At 34.0% G+C, this 18,752-nt stretch overlaps 1 protein-coding gene and 1 long non-coding RNA gene across 2 annotated transcripts in view; one reads left to right on the top strand and one right to left on the bottom strand.

The window, feature by feature from the left end:
* Positions 1-11,567, top strand: part of gtf2f2b (general transcription factor IIF, polypeptide 2b) — a 44,223-nt gene extending 32,656 nt beyond the window's left edge. Inside the window, exons 5-8 of the mRNA XM_056465044.1 lie at positions 3,017-3,098; positions 3,173-3,272; positions 3,355-3,498; positions 11,374-11,567. Of these exons, the coding sequence (XP_056321019.1) occupies positions 3,017-3,098; positions 3,173-3,272; positions 3,355-3,498; positions 11,374-11,514 (467 nt within the window). The 3' untranslated portion in view covers positions 11,515-11,567. The remainder of the gene's footprint in view (positions 1-3,016; positions 3,099-3,172; positions 3,273-3,354; positions 3,499-11,373) is intronic.
* A 3,892-nt stretch (positions 11,568-15,459) lies between these two features.
* LOC130234680 (uncharacterized) lies at positions 15,460-17,916 on the bottom strand. The gene is made up of 4 exons (XR_008838329.1): positions 17,790-17,916; positions 16,310-16,442; positions 16,093-16,165; positions 15,460-15,879 (listed from the first exon to the last, which is right to left on the bottom strand). It is a non-coding gene; the product is annotated as an uncharacterized LOC130234680 (long non-coding RNA).
* Between the last annotated feature and the right edge of the window lie 836 nt (positions 17,917-18,752).

Here is an 18,752-nt window from a genome sequence, read left to right as displayed (position 1 = left end):
GCAAGTAGCTTTTAGCTTAGCTTGCTACATTTCCCAGAGGGTAGCTTTTAGTATACTTAAGCTACATTTTAAGTAGAGTAGCTAATAGCTTAGCTCACTACATTTGTCAAGTAGCTTGCTCAACACTGACTGTATGTGATGCTAGATTAATTTCACATTCAACAGGCACCGGGTGAGCAACAAGTTGAAGAGATCTTGAGGCGTTGAAAAGGCTCGCTTCTCTGCTTCTGTATGCTGATGAAGAGACGTGGGGATTGAAGCTCTGCCTGCGGGTGGGTGTGTGAGTGGAGGTAGAGAGGCTGTGTCCTGCTGAGGGCTCAGGATGTTATTGCTCTCGTCTCTAAGGAAGTCAAACTAGTGGGATCTTGTGAGGAGGTGGAAGACCGACCCCCGTAACCTCGCTATCATCTCGGCATCGGATCTGCAGCCCACCATAGGTTTGAGCAACTCGTGCCACCCCCAAACACAGTCCCACTCCATTCAGAGCCAACATTCATGTGTGGAAATACTTATGTAATGTTATCGGCCTCATAAGATAGCGCAAGTCATGTGACGTTCAGGGAGGGGCCGAGCAGAGGAGATGCGAACCTTGAGGTCTCTGTGTGCCCTGACCCCTCTTCATAGCCTCTGGGTAATTGCGAGGAAAATGGATGCTTTGTTGAAGTTGTGAAACACAAGTGGGCGTTTTTTATGGAGTTACTCCAACAAGTGCTCTAACGCTCATCTGGCAATAATTGACAATAATTGTGCGCATTAGTGCTGCTCTGATGGATTTTGTAAGGGAAAAATTTCTGCCCTTTTAAAAGGCCTCAGGGACAATAACCACAAGGTAGTACAGGCACCGCTGTACAATTAATACAATCAATAAAAGCATTAGGCGGACTTCAAATGAACTCAGCGCAACACAATGCCATTCCACTGGAGGGAGACTGATTGGGCTTTGATTCAAATCATCGTCATTCATGACTAGTTGACCACATCAATTTTTTTTTATATATATACAAAAGTCAAACACTTCAGAATAGCGCCATAAAAACCACCTGGTTGAATCACAGTATTCCAATTGTCACTTTTAAAAGAGGGGTTTTGTGCCAACGCTTTTATTAGAGAGTGCTTGCTGTTGAAGTATGCTAATGCTTTAGCACAAAGCGAAGCCATTAATTGTCCTCACAAAAGTTTTAATTAGATTCGCCTCAATTTTTTGTACGAGAGCTTGACACGTTGTGAGTAACATAGAAAAGGGGTAATTCGTTAAAAAAACAAGTATCACTGATTCACCGTATGGGTAATTGATGAGATAAAATACATTTTTTGTTGGCGTTAGTCAGCCTTTTATGTGAGAATGTGATGCATAACAATGTTCAGTGTTATAAAAGGCATAATTAGAGAAAAACAAGATTTACTCAGCGGATGTGTAAATGCTTATAAAATTAAGCAAAATTTAGCTTGAACTGTGGATGATACATGGCGATCATATGACCTCTTATTGTAATAAATGCATCCGGATGTTTCTAATCGCCCGTTTCCACTGAGTGGTACAGTACGGTATGGGTGACCTTTATCAGGCTTGCGTTTTCACTGCCAAAAGGGTACCAATGATAAAGTTTCAGTCAACATCATTCTCTTGCAGTTCAAAATAGCCTACTGCAACGTCTGCAATTACATAAAATAAATAAATAAATAAAACGTATATGAACACATACAGCCACTTGCAGTCTCCAATATGTTACAGAAAAACTACACACAACATACATTTAGTCCTGATTTGGGTTCAAAATAACACGTAGCATGAAGTCCACAGTCAGTGTAAACCTCTCATCTGTATCTTTAATCTTCACCAGCACATGTAACCTCTGTTAGAAAGTATTTCTGTCACTCCGAGTTCACAATAGTCCAAAAGGTGGTGATGATAGTTAAACATGGCTGTTTGTTCATGATTTAGGTTGCTGAAAAAAATTATTTGCTCCTTTGTTTTTTCCGGCTTCTCCTTTGTTTTTTCATGCTTCACTCTCATGTTGGTCTGTTTATGAAAGGATCAGATGTCAGAAGCACTTCAATAATCACGGGCATGATATTATCAGCAGCTCAAGAAGTTTGTTATTTCAAATATAGATGCAGACGAAAGCGAAACCGCTCATGCTTTAGACTGCCTTGTAAACAATGACGGGGCACAGGGTAGATTCTGCTCTTCTTCTTGGCTTTGTGGCTGTTCATCAAGACAGCAACAAGGTTTGGATAGGCTCAGGTCGACCATGGCTCGTTATTATATGTATATATTACTACGATGTAATGTCTCAGCTGTGTATTTAAAAATGGCAATTCTTTGTTTTCATTCTTCTGGCTTGTGTACGCGCTAGAGATATATCTCTGTAAAGCAATAGTTGATGATGATGATGATGATGAGGATAATGATGATGATAATAAAAAGGTAACAGTTTAGTTTGAATATAAATTCTCACTATTAACTAGTGGCTTAAAACCTGCTTATAATTTAGATATTGGCTGTTTTTTAGTATTTATAAAGTACATGTTCTAAATGATCTGATTCTTTGTCCCTAATACCTAAACCTAACAATATCTGTAAATAAGCAGCAAATTCACACATTATTGAGCAAAAATCATAGTTAAGAGTTTGTTAATAGCAAGAATTGTATTGTTTGTTAATAGCAAGAATTGTACCTTAAAATAAAGTGACCAAATCAATTTTGAGTGTAAACTGTCTCTTTGTTTAAATGACTGTGCAATGCGTCATTCAATGAGTCACTGTGAATAAACATAACTGTACAATGTTATAAAAAGAATCATTTGTCAAAAATTAATATCATAGTGATAACCAACTAATTCTAGAGTGAATTGTCACATTCTCTGTTGTATTAATGTGCGTAATGCATGACACATGGTTTATAAGCATGGCTGTGTAATGTTAAAAAATGAACTTGTATAAAAAAAGAAGCAGCAGCATTTACTCACACTATGTATGAGCAATAATAAAAAAGAAAACATCTGTGTTTTACAGACAAGATAGCTCTCGAAGGAATGGTTGTGCAGCGAGCCGAATGCAGACCGGCAGTCAGTGAGAGCTACATGAAATTAAAAAAGTAAGTCAATGTTTGATTGAAAAAAAAATAAAACATCTGATTAGACCATCTGCAAGTGTCGCTTTTATTTTCAGGCTGCAGATCGAAGAATCCACCAAACCTCTTCGTTTTTCCCAGAGGCTTGACAAAGCCATCACAACCAATTATAAACCTGTGTCCAACCACAGTCATAATGTAAGTATGAATGTGTGTGTAATATTATAACATATATAGCAATTGCAAATGATCATTAAGGGTTGCTTTTGCTTCTGTTCAGTTGGAACATGAGAAGAGAAAGAAAGAGGAAGGCAAGCGTGCACGAGCTGACAAGCAGAAGGTTCTGGAAATGCTCTTCTCTGCCTTTGAGAAGCACCAGTTCTACAACATCAGAGACCTGGTGGACATCACTAAGCAACCAGTGGTGAGTTGTTCAGCTCAAGGCGATTGAACTTACAAACACTGCGCTGGATGAACCCAGAGCTTGTGCTTCCTCTTGTGGAAAAGAGTAGGCCTACACTTCAGCTACTTTTAAAATGGCTATGTGCTTAAAAGGACAGTTCAGAGTTTCTTTGTTTTGTTGAACACAAAAAAAAAGATATTTTGTATTTAACAGAATATATAAACTCATACATTTTTGGAACCACTTGCAGGTGATTAAATAGTGAGTAAATAGTATTTTTTTATTTGTATTCTTCAAAATACAAATTGAGATATTTTAGATGAAATGCAAAAGCTTCCTCATCCTCCATTGGTCCTGACTCCAGAAAGGTACCTAATGGCCCGTGTTCACTAAGTGGTATGGTATGGTTCGGTACGCTTTTATGGCCGTTTCCACTGTCAAAAGGTACCAAAAAGCTAACTGTATTCTCAAATGCCTTCATTTCACAGTGCTTGTAAATGTGCGCAATATACTGACACTGGGGAAAGAATTTGAATAATAAAGTTGTGTAAATATTCTCATAGCTTCATAACATTCAGGTTGAACTACTGAATATGATGTTTTTACAATTTTTTTGGTTCCTTTCTTGACTTTGAACTAGTCGGTTCTATGGATGGTAAGGAAGACCAACAGGCACACAACATAATAAAATGTTAATATTAGGTTAGATTTAGGGCGTGATGTCGGGTGACCAAAATTCATTGTCTAGCCAGTGTCTAAGGATAACGATATTTTGATGTCCAATAACAACGTCAGATGACGTTGATATTTGGTTGGTTTTAGGTTGTGTTGGAAAGTGACCAAATTTCCATTTCCACCCAAAATGCAATGTCCCCAATGTCAATTTGACATCATGTTGACATCCTGTGCCTGCTGGGAGCTCTCAGATTTCATGAAAAATATCATAATTCGTTTCCCAGTGCTGGGTTGTGGCTGGAAAGACATCCGCTGCGTAAAACATATGCCAGAGAAGTTGGTGGTCCGTTCCTCTGTGGTGATCCCGGATAAAACAGGAACTAAGCCAAAAGAAAATGAATAAATGACTATCGCAATTTGTAATCCAAAGATGAACAAAGGTCTTCGGTTTTAGTAATTAATAACAGAATTATTATTATTTTTTAATTTCATCTATTTAAGTGTCTTTCATTAATAGTTTTTGTTTTATTTTCTTTGAAAATTATGCTTTAGGTATTTTAGTCAAGATCTCAAAATAAAAGTGTTTCTTTAAAGCACAACAAAACTTAATAGAAAAACTTTTACATATCACAAAGCATGTACTTAACACATTCATAGAAAAGTGTACTCTATTGGTTTATTGATTTTTTTTCCCCCCAATACTATTCCCTGACCCCCCACTTTACCAGTTCACTTGCACCAGTTCAACTGATTGTGAACACAAATATCTAATCAGTCATTCAATTTAGCAGCAATGCAATGGATTTTATGCATGTAGAAGTGGTCAAGATTATTTCCTGAAGTTCAAATCGAGCATAAGAATGGGAGAAAAAAAAGGTAATTTTAAATGGCATAGTTGTTGGTGGCAGATGGACTGGTCTGAATATTTGCTGAAACTGCTAGTCTACTGGGAGTTTCACACACAACCATCTCTAGAGTGGTAAAAAAATAGAAACTGTGAGCAGCTGTTCTGTGGGTGAAAATGCATTGATAATGCCAAAGGACAGGGGGGAATAGCTAAACTGCTATGGGCAGATAGAAAAACAACAGAAAGGCTGCGTGTATACTAGTGTATTCTCATTTTTAAAAATTTCTTTTAGAATGAAAATCCAGACTGCATACACTACCTGACAAAAGTTTTGTCGTCGATTCCAGTAGTTAGAGCAACAAATAATAACTTGATGTTTAGTTGATCATTTGGAAAAGTGGCAGAAGGTAGATTTTTCAGATAAATCATCTGTTGAACTGCATCTCAGTCATCCCAAATACTGCAGAATACCTATGGAACCCGCATGGACTCAAGAATCTCACAGAAATTTGTCAAGTTTGGAGAAGTAAAAATCATGGTTTGTGGTTGCATTCAGTATGGGGGCGTGCGAAAGATCTGCAGAGTGGATGGCAACATCAACAACCTGAGGTATCAAGACATTTGTGCTGCCTATTACATTACAAACCATAGGAGAGGGCAAATTCTTCAGCAAGACAGCACTCCTAATACTTCAGCCTCCACATCAAAGTTCCTGAAAGCAAAGAAGGTTAAGGTGCTCCAGCATTGGCCAGCTCAGTCACCAGACATGAACATTATTAAGCTATTATTGATGAATTCAAAGAATCTTGATGAACTTTGGGAGTCCTGCAAGAACGCTTCCTTTGCCAATCCAGATGACTTTATTAATAAGTTATTTGAGTCATTGCAGAGATGTATGGATGCAGTCATCCAAGCTCATGGGAATCTTACACAATATTAATTCCTTTTTCACTGCACCATGACCTTATGTACTATGCTGTACATTATTTATGTTAAGTGACAAGACTTTTGTCTGAGCAAAGTCAGACCTTACTGTCCTAATTAAATAATTAAAAATTAAGGCATGATCATATTTTATTTTGGTAAAATAAGCATAATCTAGAGGCCTTTGCCTTTCATATAAGCCTTTCACACTTCTGATACCAAATGATCAACTAGAAGTCAAGTTACTATTTGTTGTTCCTAAAACTTGGATAGGCGACAAGACTTTAGTCAGATAGTGAGACTTTAGTGTAGACTTAATGCATGATGCCACTTACACTCACTGGGCATGCACATATATTGTTGTCATTCACACGGTACATGCCACTTGCCAGTTGCACAAAACCACTCTGAAGTGGGGTTAAAGCTAAATAAAATAGGGGTTTAGCATCTTTAAAATGCTACATTTTTGCCAGTCAAAAAAATACAGGATGTATAGAGTGGATGCCATAACAAAACGTTATATGCATTTTTAAAAGGAAATGCACTAGTCTAGTGTAAATGGCACCTAAGCTGCAACTCAGAACATCATCTCTGAACAACCTTAAAGCAGGTGAGCTACAGCAACAAAAGTGCACAGCACTGAAACTTCTGTCAGCTAACAACAGTAAAATGACTAGAATTCACAGACTCACCAAAACTGGACAACAGTAGGACAAAAAAGGTTGGCTAATCTAACCAGTCTTGATATCTTGTGTGAATTTCGGTAAACGCCATGAAACCATGGATACATTGGCCCTTTAGGCTACCCTTTAGCAGGGTATTGTCACTAATCATGTCCATCTATTTATGACTGCGGTGTATCATATTGTAATCACTACTTTCAGCAGGATAACCATCTAAAATTTAAAAACCAGGTTTCCATCCTAACATAAAGTGAATCTTTTCAAGATTTCAGGTTTTCAAAAAGAAAAAAAATGTCCTGAATGCAAATGAGGTGTTTCCATCAAGTTGTTAGAGAGGCTGACTGTAGTATTGGTAGCATAGTAACCAACAGTAAATAAGGTGAGCATAATAGAGACAGCTAATTAGTCACTTGGGTGTGATGTTTGAATCAAGAGAGTTTATGTGGTAAATGTGCTTCCATCTTCTATTATTTATTTCGCACAAGTGCAAAATCACTTTAAGACAGTGTAAAAAAATAAATAAATAAATTTTAAAAATTGGCGTTCCCATCGCTTGTTTATTATGCAATATTTCTAAATGTGCATTATCACAGGGTGATGGAAACAGTTTTTGAATTTGTAGTATTTGTTTTTCCTACTATAGAAGTCAATAGTTTAATATCTTCAATTTGATTATAGAATAGAAAGGATCAGATAGAAATATAGATTGGAACTCTGAGAGTAAAAGTAAATTTAGACTATATTTAGATTTTTGGGTGAACTAACCCTTTAAATCAAATATTTGTTTTCAGGAATCTTCAACAAAATGACTTTTTCATGATTGTAATTTTGAAATCCTCTCATTTGCTTCTCTTTTGTATCAGTAATCGTATATGATTGAGATTCAAACCAAGAAACAATGAATCACAAATATCCTACATGGACTTGGTGTTGATTATATTACCATAGACAAGTGAGCTCTTGAAGAGCCTATGAATAATTGCCACTTGACTACAGTCTCTGTCTCCCTGAAGGATTGAAGAAAAATAAATGTGATCTGAAGTCCAGATGAGTCATAACTAAAAGAAACTGAAATTGTTACTTCCCACAGCGGTCTTGCCACTTAGTGGATAGATTAGCTAGTGCTACTGTGAAGCTAAATAAAGAATTTAGTACTTTCATAAAGTCTTTGTCATTTATAGAATAGGCCCTGTTGGTATTAAAGGATTAACTCACCCAAAATGAAATTTCTGTAATCATTTACTCACCCTTCACTTGCTCCAAACCTTTTTGATTTCCTTGTTTCTGTTAAACACAAAAGAAGATATTTTGAAGAATGCTGGACAACTGTAACCATGATATTTGTTTTTTGTACTATGGAAGTCAATGGTTATCATCTTTCTTAAAAAGATCTTCTTTTGTGAATAAAGAAACTTCTGAACCACCCGAGAGTCAGTAAATAGTGAGTAAATGTTCATTTTTGTGCAAACTATCCCTTTAAGATGTGTTTTTGTTAATATGTTCACAAGTTCATGGAACTAAATACAGGTATACATGGGTTTTTAAATGTTTTGTGCTTGTCCACGTACAACCAGTTCCACATATAGTCAAACTGATTAGAATACAGATTACTTTACTCATGTGATTAAATGCATTTCAACAGCCTCAAAAGACACCTACTCTCTACCTACTGACCATTAAAACAGTACAGAATTTGTTAAAGTGCACTAGTCACACATGATGTAATTGTAACCTTTTAAAAAAATAACAAGTTTGGTTTGATGGCAAGAAAATGTCAAAAGCCAAATGCAGTCTTAATTCTAACATAAACCTACACCATATATTTTCAGATATCAGAAAAGTTGCAACAAAAGCAGATACTTTCTGTATAGTTCATATGTTCAGTTGAACCATACATTGTTCAGACACCTTCAATATTTCACTTAGAGACTATTTAGACTGCCATGTCACTGATGAGAAGATGGACGCCTCCTGTATGATGACTGAAATCATCAAATGGCCTTAAAGACTAACTAAATGCACAACAGAATGTTACATTTTCAAATACATGCACACATGTCAGTGCTTTACAAGCTTGGTTTGCACTGCTAACTAAGTTGTAGCTTGTTGGTTAGGGTTGAAATTGCATGTTAGAATATTGTCACAGCTAGATTTTTGCCCATTATGTTATACAGATTTGTCTCCGCATGTATACACATCAGTCTTAAGCTGCATTTTTAATTTGCAGGGTGTACGTTGGATTAAAATAACAGCGTAATACACGCTACCCACTATTCTACTATATGAGTAAACATGGGTCGGTATAAGATTATAACAGTATGATAACCTTGGATGAAAATATTATGGTATCACGGTATTGTGATTACTGCTTTAAAATATAATTCATAGAATACGAAAAACCATATGCGAAAAGTAACCGGATGACCTACTACTTCCAGTAAGATTCTGAAATGCCCATGATACACAGTGAGAGAATTCATGAACGGGAGTGAAGCGGGTATGTCACATAGTGATAACAAAATGGCATCCATAGTACATCCAAGCTCCATTAATACTGTATAGAACGTATTTTTCGGTTGAGTAGTAAATTTACATTCAAATGCAGTACCTGAGTAGTGGTCGATTTCGGACATAGCCAATATATTTTATTTTGAGAAACGTTTAAAATATTTTGGAACAATAAACATGTCAGGCTCAAATGAATCATTAACTGCCGCTATCATCATTAGTTTCAGCCTCTTTGGATATATTATCTTCTGGAGATTCTGTTGTTCTAAAAATAGAAAAATGGGAAAAAAAAATCTTACATATACCTTAGAAATGGTATAGCAGAAAATTTTGGTGGTTTTAAAACCTTGATTTTTCCAAACCGTCATATACCTTGAAAACGGTTCTCATCCCATGCCTATTCATGAGTACTTTTAGAAAGGCTACATTTTAGTCATACCTTGAGTAGCATTTAGCACATATACCTTTACTCTACTTGCAGTAAAATTAATGGTACTTTTACTTGATTGTGATTTTTATTTATTTTATTTTATTTAATTTTTTTCAGTATTCCCATCACTGCCAGTACTGTCGATATTTTTTTGTGTTACACACTGCAGCAGCTGTTTGCTTTCCTTTGGTTTTTTTAGGCCACTGTATTAAGAATTATTTTTAGGTATGTCACAGTTTACTTTATTTGGTATGCTTACGTATAGCATCCTGTACCCACTAGTAAAATTTTTTTTTTGACTGTATACTGTGCAAACTCTTTCATCAATTTTGGAATATTACATCAAAAGTGCATAAATATTATAGTCATTCCAGAACTGTGGGTAAATTTCATGCATTTATTTGCCTTAAACTGCAATGATATGCAACAAATGTATAATTTACAGCAAACTAAATACATTATTAATGTTAAGTACATTAAATACAATGCTTAAATGTAATAGAGAACATTTCATTCGGTTACTGGTGTTTAACTTATTCACTGAAAAAATGACTTTTGCTGCTTGTTTAAAGTACTTATTTAAAATGAGTTGAAAACACAATTCTTAAGGTTTTTTGGGGGAAAACTTAATTGTTTAATGATCCACTTAAATTAGTAAAAACGATTAAGTTAACTTAATCGATTTGTGTTGGGACAATAAAGGAATTGTGTGAAACCCAGCATTGTTTACAGTCATTTAAAACCATAACAGAGTTAACAATAATCATTTCCACCATTTTGTGCTTTAGCTAAAGATGCTAAGTTCAAACCAGACACCACATGGCATGTCTAAAACAAATTTGTATGTATTTTCTTCATAGTATTGCTTTTTTGAATGTTAATAAGAGTTTTCACAGAAATATGTCCATATTTGACATAATTATCCTACTATTGGTGTATACAAAAATTTTGCCCAAATTTATGAAAAAAGAATAATGACATGTATCAATGCCTTCTAGAGTTTCCCGCTAGAGGAAGTGGCATCACTTGAAGCAATGAGCACTTTAAAGATTGTCATAAAATAAATGCGAAGAGATTTGTCACTTGCTTTTTTCATGCAATGTATCATCGATTTGGAATGATTTAAGTTCATATTGCTTTTTCAAGGTTAATATGAGTGGTTATTTGAACCTTAAGGATAATATTTGTTATTTTGAAAGCCAAAACAAGTCGTTAGAAGCCTCTGTGAACTTTCTTATACTTGCTGGGAAATTTTATTTTCACAAAAATAGGTTTCTTAATAAAAAGTCTAATTTTTATGGACTTTTTATGTGAAATAGATCATATTCTTTTAATTAAATCTCTTAGATTAATTGATAATAATAAATGTGCTTCTTTCTTGAGTAAATATGATATCTTTCATGCTTAAATTGTTTTGAATTTTGAATCTTTTTTTTTACTATTCTGTTTATTTAATGTGAATATTGTGTAAAAGAACTGTTCTCTTTTACTGTATTTTAAGTTGTATTTATGGTTGACCAGAAAAACCAGAGTTGACCAGAATGAAAAGACAAACTTAAAATGTCTGAATAAAAAAGTTTTATATAGAAGAATATAGAAGTTTTAAGCTAATATTTTAGGACAAAATGTCCCTAAATAGGCACACACAAACATTATTTTTCAGATATATAAATTGTGTTATTATTCAAAACCATTTCATTAATGTTTTTGAAAAATAATAGAATATTTATCTTGGGAGAACCTCAAAGAAATCAGGAAAGTGGTCTAATGTGGAAAAAATAGGCTCATCCTAATTCCGGATATTTTGTTCTCATTCTTTGTTCCTGCAGATTTACCTGAAGGAGATTCTTCGTGAAATTGGAGTATATAATTCCAGAGGGCCTCATAAGAGCACATGGGAACTAAAGCCTGAGTATCGGCACTATGAGGAAGGACAAGAGGAGGAGAAAGAGGCGGAAAAAATTGAGTAATCCCATGTACGAAAACTTGTGGTGTGTTTAGTTTCATGGAACTGTTGTTTCTTTCAGTGTCAGATTTGTTTTAGTTCCTAGTTCTTTTCCAATGATGTCAGTATATATAAAAAAAGAATTATTTTTTCTTGAGTTACATAACCTAAGTGTTTCTTTAAGAGCATTATGAAATGAATACTGTAATTTGCATATGACTCTTGTATTCCTTGAGTTGAGTGCACTTGTGTTGTGGTCCACAGGAGCATATTAATAACATTAATGAAAATGCAAACACCCTTTGGATTTTTTTTTCTTCTTCGGTTTAATAGTTTATATAACTCCTGTTGGTGACAATTCAGATGCTGCACAATTTAACAGATGGGCAGGAATAATTATACAGAAGAGAAATATCACACAATACCGCATCCCACCAATAAATAATTTGAACCTTTTTTGAATGTTAATAAGAGTTTTCACAGAAATATGTCCATATTTGACATAATTATCCTACTATTGGTGTATACAAAAATTTTGCCCAAATTTATGAAAAAAGAATAATGACATGTATCAATGCCTTCTAGAGTTTCCCGCTAGAGGAAGTGGCATCACTTGAAGCAATGAGCACTTTAAAGATTGTCATAAAATAAATGCGAAGAGATTTGTCACTTGCTTTTTTCATGCAATGTATCATCGATTTGGAATGATTTAAGTTCATATTGCTTTTTCAAGGTTAATATGAGTGGTTATTTGAACCTTAAGGATAATATTTGTTATTTTGAAAGCCAAAACAAGTCGTTAGAAGCCTCTGTGAACTTTCTTATACTTGCTGGGAAATTTTATTTTCACAAAAATAGGTTTCTTAATAAAAAGTCTAATTTTTATGGACTTTTTATGTGAAATAGATCATATTCTTTTAATTAAATCTCTTAGATTAATTGATAATAATAAATGTGCTTCTTTCTTGAGTAAATATGATATCTTTCATGCTTAAATTGTTTTGAATTTTGAATCTTTTTTTTTACTATTCTGTTTATTTAATGTGAATATTGTGTAAAAGAACTGTTCTCTTTTACTGTATTTTAAGTTGTATTTATGGTTGACCAGAAAAACCAGAGTTGACCAGAATGAAAAGACAAACTTAAAATGTCTGAATAAAAAAGTTTTATATAGAAGAATATAGAAGTTTTAAGCTAATATTTTAGGACAAAATGTCCCTAAATAGGCACACACAAACATTATTTTTCAGATATATAAATTGTGTTATTATTCAAAACCATTTCATTAATGTTTTTGAAAAATAATAGAATATTTATCTTGGGAGAACCTCAAAGAAATCAGGAAAGTGGTCTAATGTGGAAAAAATAGGCTCATCCTAATTCCGGATATTTTGTTCTCATTCTTTGTTCCTGCAGATTTACCTGAAGGAGATTCTTCGTGAAATTGGAGTATATAATTCCAGAGGGCCTCATAAGAGCACATGGGAACTAAAGCCTGAGTATCGGCACTATGAGGAAGGACAAGAGGAGGAGAAAGAGGCGGAAAAAATTGAGTAATCCCATGTACGAAAACTTGTGGTGTGTTTAGTTTCATGGAACTGTTGTTTCTTTCAGTGTCAGATTTGTTTTAGTTCCTAGTTCTTTTCCAATGATGTCAGTATATATAAAAAAAGAATTATTTTTTCTTGAGTTACATAACCTAAGTGTTTCTTTAAGAGCATTATGAAATGAATACTGTAATTTGCATATGACTCTTGTATTCCTTGAGTTGAGTGCACTTGTGTTGTGGTCCACAGGAGCATATTAATAACATTAATGAAAATGCAAACACCCTTTGGATTTTTTTTTCTTCTTCGGTTTAATAGTTTATATAACTCCTGTTGGTGACAATTCAGATGCTGCACAATTTAACAGATGGGCAGGAATAATTATACAGAAGAGAAATATCACACAATACCGCATCCAGGTCACACTTCAAAGCAAAACAGATAGAACATTATTTTATTAAGTTGTAGCCTATTTTAGGACCATTAGACTTTCAGTATTGTTCTTGGAAAATTCATTAACATAATGCCTTTTAGCTCTTCTGCAATTAGCATTATTTCTCAATAGTGTTTACTCATTACGCTAATTTGTTTCAATTTAAATAAGCACTGAGGCAACATATGAAACGCTTGGTATTGAACATCTGGGGGGGTTGGATTTATAATGAACATTTATATATGGATATGTTTATGATGGCAAAATAAGGCTTTACTTTTGGAGTAAAATATGACCTTTTTCTTGCCAGGATATTTCAGATATTTTTGTCACTCTCTGACACCATGTTAAATTACAAATTTGACATATAGAGAAAACAAAACAGTTCATTTGATAAAAGAATGATAAAATACGCTACACTGTAAGAAATATCCATAAATTGGCTGTTTATTTCTATATTAATTCTGCCATTTATTACTGCTTTTGAATAGGATTATAGGACCTTGATCTTTTTTCCGGTAACTTTTAACCTTGAAAAGTAAAAAAAAAAAAGTGACTTAGGATTTTTAGTGGTATGTTGTCTGGGTTGGTGTTGTATATAACAGTACAAAACCCTTGTAATAAACTGCAAGTATATTTTCTGTTATTTTAGACTTATTTCTTCATATATTATTTTATATACATTATTTTAAACTACTAAAAGTGAATACAAGTCACTTTGTTAAACTGGAGAGTTGAAGTTTTAACTTCTGAAGTCGACAGAGATCAAGGTGCACAATTCACACCTGTAAATAAACGGAAAACACTTGTGAATCACAAATTACCCAAACCGGAAATTAACAGATTTTCTACAGTGTAGGTTTTCCTAATAATGGTAATAATAAATAAAATAATATTTTTACAATTTAAACTTGTTCCATATAATAAATATTTTCAATATTTATTTTTTCAGCTGTGAATCCTGTTTTAAGTGTCAGATGATCCTTCGGAAATTGATTTGTTAAAAAACATTGCTATATTACCAATTACTAATCAACATAGCAAATAGTGGTGCCACTTAAGATTTCATAAGGATTTTGTTAACAAATTAATTTTAATGGACACTTCGGTAGCATTGACATGGTTACTTTTGATCGCATTTGTCTCTTAAATAAAATTAAATTGATTTATAACTAGTGAGACTTCACATTATAAATAGGTTTTCCTATCTCAATAAGTTTAAGAATGTAGTTTCTCCATCTGCGTCACAAGATCTTTCAGAAATTGATATTTTAATTTGTGCAAGAGCATTAAACTGGGTTTTTGCAGATTTCATAAAAATTTTAAATTTAATACTAAGACCACTATGAATTAAATTGTGCCTCCATTATTTACTGCTGGGGACACGAACCTTGACAGATTGTGTGTAGATTTAGTTCATTATCATGTTTGTTTGTTTTTATATGCATGTATCTATGTATATACATACACACACGTACGTGTGTGTGTGTATATATATATATATATATATATATAAATAAATAAAAACATAAAACAAACATGATAATGAACTAAATCTATGCACAACAATCTGTCAAGGTCCCTGTCCTCAGCAGTAAATACAGAGAGCACTTTTAAAACAAATATTATTGTAAGGAAAATTAAACCATTATGGTAAATTGTTAGATGGGTGTTGGCCAGATTGGGTAGCAATACATGAAAAGGAAAAGACCAGTTGAAAAAAAAAAATACAAAATTATAATAATAAATAAATATTTAGAATTACAACACAATTCAGTAAATTTAAGACTAGGGCCTAAAATGTTGAGATTTAAGACATTAAGATCCCACTGACACACTGTTAAACTACCAATTAATAATCAACATTATAACAATAGTGCCACTTTCAAGTTAGCAAAGATTGAACAAAAGTACATTATTAAATGGATACTTTAACTTCTCCCTTTTTTTATGTTGGTCTCAAAAGAAGAAAAAACCCAACAACTGTTAATTGTGTACAAATACATTTTATAAATGCATGAAAACATTACCCACATGTAATTAAGCATTAAAGCATTAAATTGGGAATTAAAAGAAAAACCCATATAACTGCAGCTTTCATTGTTCGGGTGCTCTGGTGGGTATTAATTATGTAATAGTAAAAAATAAATCATAGTAAAGAGGATTAGGCAACAACATTAATGCACGCTTAAACACCAAAACCACACATGTACTTTTGTTCATCTGGGCTTTCTCTCCCAGCCCGCTCTGAAGTGTGAAAGTCATGTGTGGTAGGTGCTGTAGGTGTGAAAATCTTATTCCATCACCACCTTCATAAGATTAATTTTTTTTCCCCAGCATTTCGGCCCTCCACGGTTATCTTCAGCTTGCTGGATCAGCCTATGCCACCTGGATTTATATAGTTTATAGCCTGCGCAAAAACCGGAGAGAGAAAAGCAGTCAAAAATAGAGCCTTCAGACCTTAAAGCACACAAACCTACATGAAAACGTGCTCAGGTAATACATGCGATTATGTACTTTCACTGGTCGTGACCTCAGCAATTTTTAGTCATCATTGCACATCAGCTTGACATTCACTTGTTGCTAAACTATTCGCAATAAAAGATCATCGCAAGCATCATACCTTACAATCCTTTGCGATACATTATTATTTTCTGCTTTATGTGCCACAGCTTGTATTCAACCAGGATTTAATCCTATAAACCAAAGGAAATAAAAAAAAAATGAATTAAGCTCATTCACCAACATGTAAACCGATAGGTATAATATCAGCCATAAATGCATATTCATGAGGCAGAAGGGCTCTTGACATAGTGAGCACTCGTATGCTAATGCAGTACCTGATGGACAGGTAACAGCCGCCTTCTGCATGTTAAACGCACTTTCATTTAATGGGCATCTTTCCTCAGCTCTCCACAGATGTATAGACCTCGCAGAGAGCAAGCAGCCCACGTCCAAACTCCTGTGGCACATCTGAGGAAGAAGAGGGTCAATTAGTCATCATTACTCTAAATACATTTATTGCTCATAACATCAAAAACTAGCATAAAGGTTAGTAGAGCAACACTCTGTCTAGGTCAGGGGTTCCCAAACTGTGCCCATGACCCCCAATTTCCTCTGAGGTGATTATAAATATATAAACCTTGCATACAACGACCAACACATACAAATAGGCCCAAGTTTATTCATGATTACAGAGATAAAGTTTAACCTGGTGTTCCAAAAAAAAAAAGGTGTTTTTATATAATGCATTCACCCCAGGGGTCACAAAATGAATGTAAAGGCTGACAGGTTTTTATTTGCATGTTGTTGTTTTTTATAATGCAACTAGTAACTATTTGTTCTTCTTCTGTAGGTTATGGATAAAATATGGTAGGTTCATAAAATGAATAGATTTTGAGAAAAAAAAAAAAAAAAAGGATTTTTATTTATTTTATTTTTTTAAGAAGCTTATAATATTAAAATTAGTCAAATAATTCAGAGGCAAACATAATTGCATGCGAGGCTTTTAAAGCGCCTTTTTTTGGGTCAAATGTATTAACCCAAAACATTTCTCCAATTAACAGTACTAAAAGCTATTAAAAAGAACAAAATATTGGCATATGTTTAACGGTCTTTACTTTAGCGAACACAAATTTGTATATTGGCTTGAAGAAAAAAAAAATACTTGCACGTTCGGACTCTCAAAATAATTTCAGAAATGTTTTCATTGCTAAATATTAGCTATCAAACAAAAACATCGTTTAAACTAAAAAAAAAAAGCGCTAATGTTGTTTAAGTCACACTTGCAATTTCAGACTATTCAAAGTAGCGTGTCGAGTTCTTACTGTTAAAAACGAACGAATGGGTGAATATAAATCCAACTTTGTCAGTTTTGCTTCGACGCATGAATATTTGATAACTATTTTTTTAAACAGTCCCGTGTTATAAGCATAAAAGGGTATAAACTTTTGCATAAGCAAAATAATAAAACATTTTTGTTATTAATATTTATGGGGAGTTATATGTCGAATAATTACGAAACGCTAACGTTAGCTAAAACAGAACAGTATGCGAAATTGTTAGCCAAATATTTAGCTGTGGAAAAAAACCCCACTTCTTCTGTTAACCATGAGGTAAAAAGACAAAGTAAACCTGTACATTATATCAAGCCGAATACATTTTTATCAAGTCGTTTTTGATGGTTCATCATAAAGCTCATGGCATGGAGGTGGTGAACACGTGTTTCATAGGCCACCACAAACCCTGCACACTAACAATAACAATCTATAGTTCAGCTCCAACTGTACATGCGTCGGAAATTATTCAAGTTTAGATTACCTTGTATGCCGTCTTGATATATCATTGTATTGTACTGTAATTTGGTCAGTGATAGGACGATAATCTGTCTCTGCTGCAGGGACTGCATCTTCTTCTTCAAGCTATTCTTCGAGAAAGGCTGAAATTCACGCTACTCGGGTTTAAAAGCTGCAGGAAACGCATCACACAGCACTCTCCGCCCATCCAGCGGGCACGCGCGCCATCTACAGGAGACAAACAACACACACTGAACTAAAGACCTAAAGTTCATATGGTTTTAGCTGGTCTCGCACTAGCTCTCACACCTTACCAGCCAAATAGAGTTGTCAAACCCCCTCTAAAGTCAGCTCTGCACAAGATGGGAGATCATGATAGCCTGGTCAGTTTTTTTTTCACCGGGAGAGGCAAAAGTTGTTTATTAATATTATTTAGTTTACTTAAACATCGACAGGCCTTTTAGATCTCACTAAGATATGTAAATTTGAACGGAATTCACTTGTAAACTATTGTAATAGTTTGGATTAGTTTTCATATATACTAGTATAATTTTGTTGTGCTTTTGTTATTAACATTTTTTAAATGTATATATAATATAGTATTTTTTGTTTTACTCCAGTTATCTTAATATTATTTTCCCAGAGATGGGTTACAGCTGGAAGGGCATCCGCTACGTAAAACGTGTGCTGGATAAGTTGGCGGTTCATTCCGCTGTGGCGACCCCGGATTAATAAAGGGACAAAGCTAAAAAAAGAAATGAATGATTGAATGAATCTTAATATTATGCAAACTAAAAATATTTTTTTACATTTATTGCAGATCATGTTTATTTCAAGTAATACAAATGATTTTAATTGATTAGATGTTTGTAGACATTTTGTGGTTGAGGTTGACTAGCCTGATAGCTAGAAAGGATGTTGTGATGAACTCCAGCAGGAATCATATCCCATTATAGATGGGAATGATATGGGAAATAGTGTAAATTTC

Source organism: Danio aesculapii, chromosome 9 (assembly GCF_903798145.1).
Source record: "Danio aesculapii chromosome 9, fDanAes4.1, whole genome shotgun sequence".
NCBI classification, from domain to species: domain Eukaryota; kingdom Metazoa; phylum Chordata; class Actinopteri; order Cypriniformes; family Danionidae; genus Danio; species Danio aesculapii.
The sequence above is the reverse complement of the archived record's forward strand: the minus strand, read 5'-3'. Positions and strand labels throughout refer to the sequence as shown.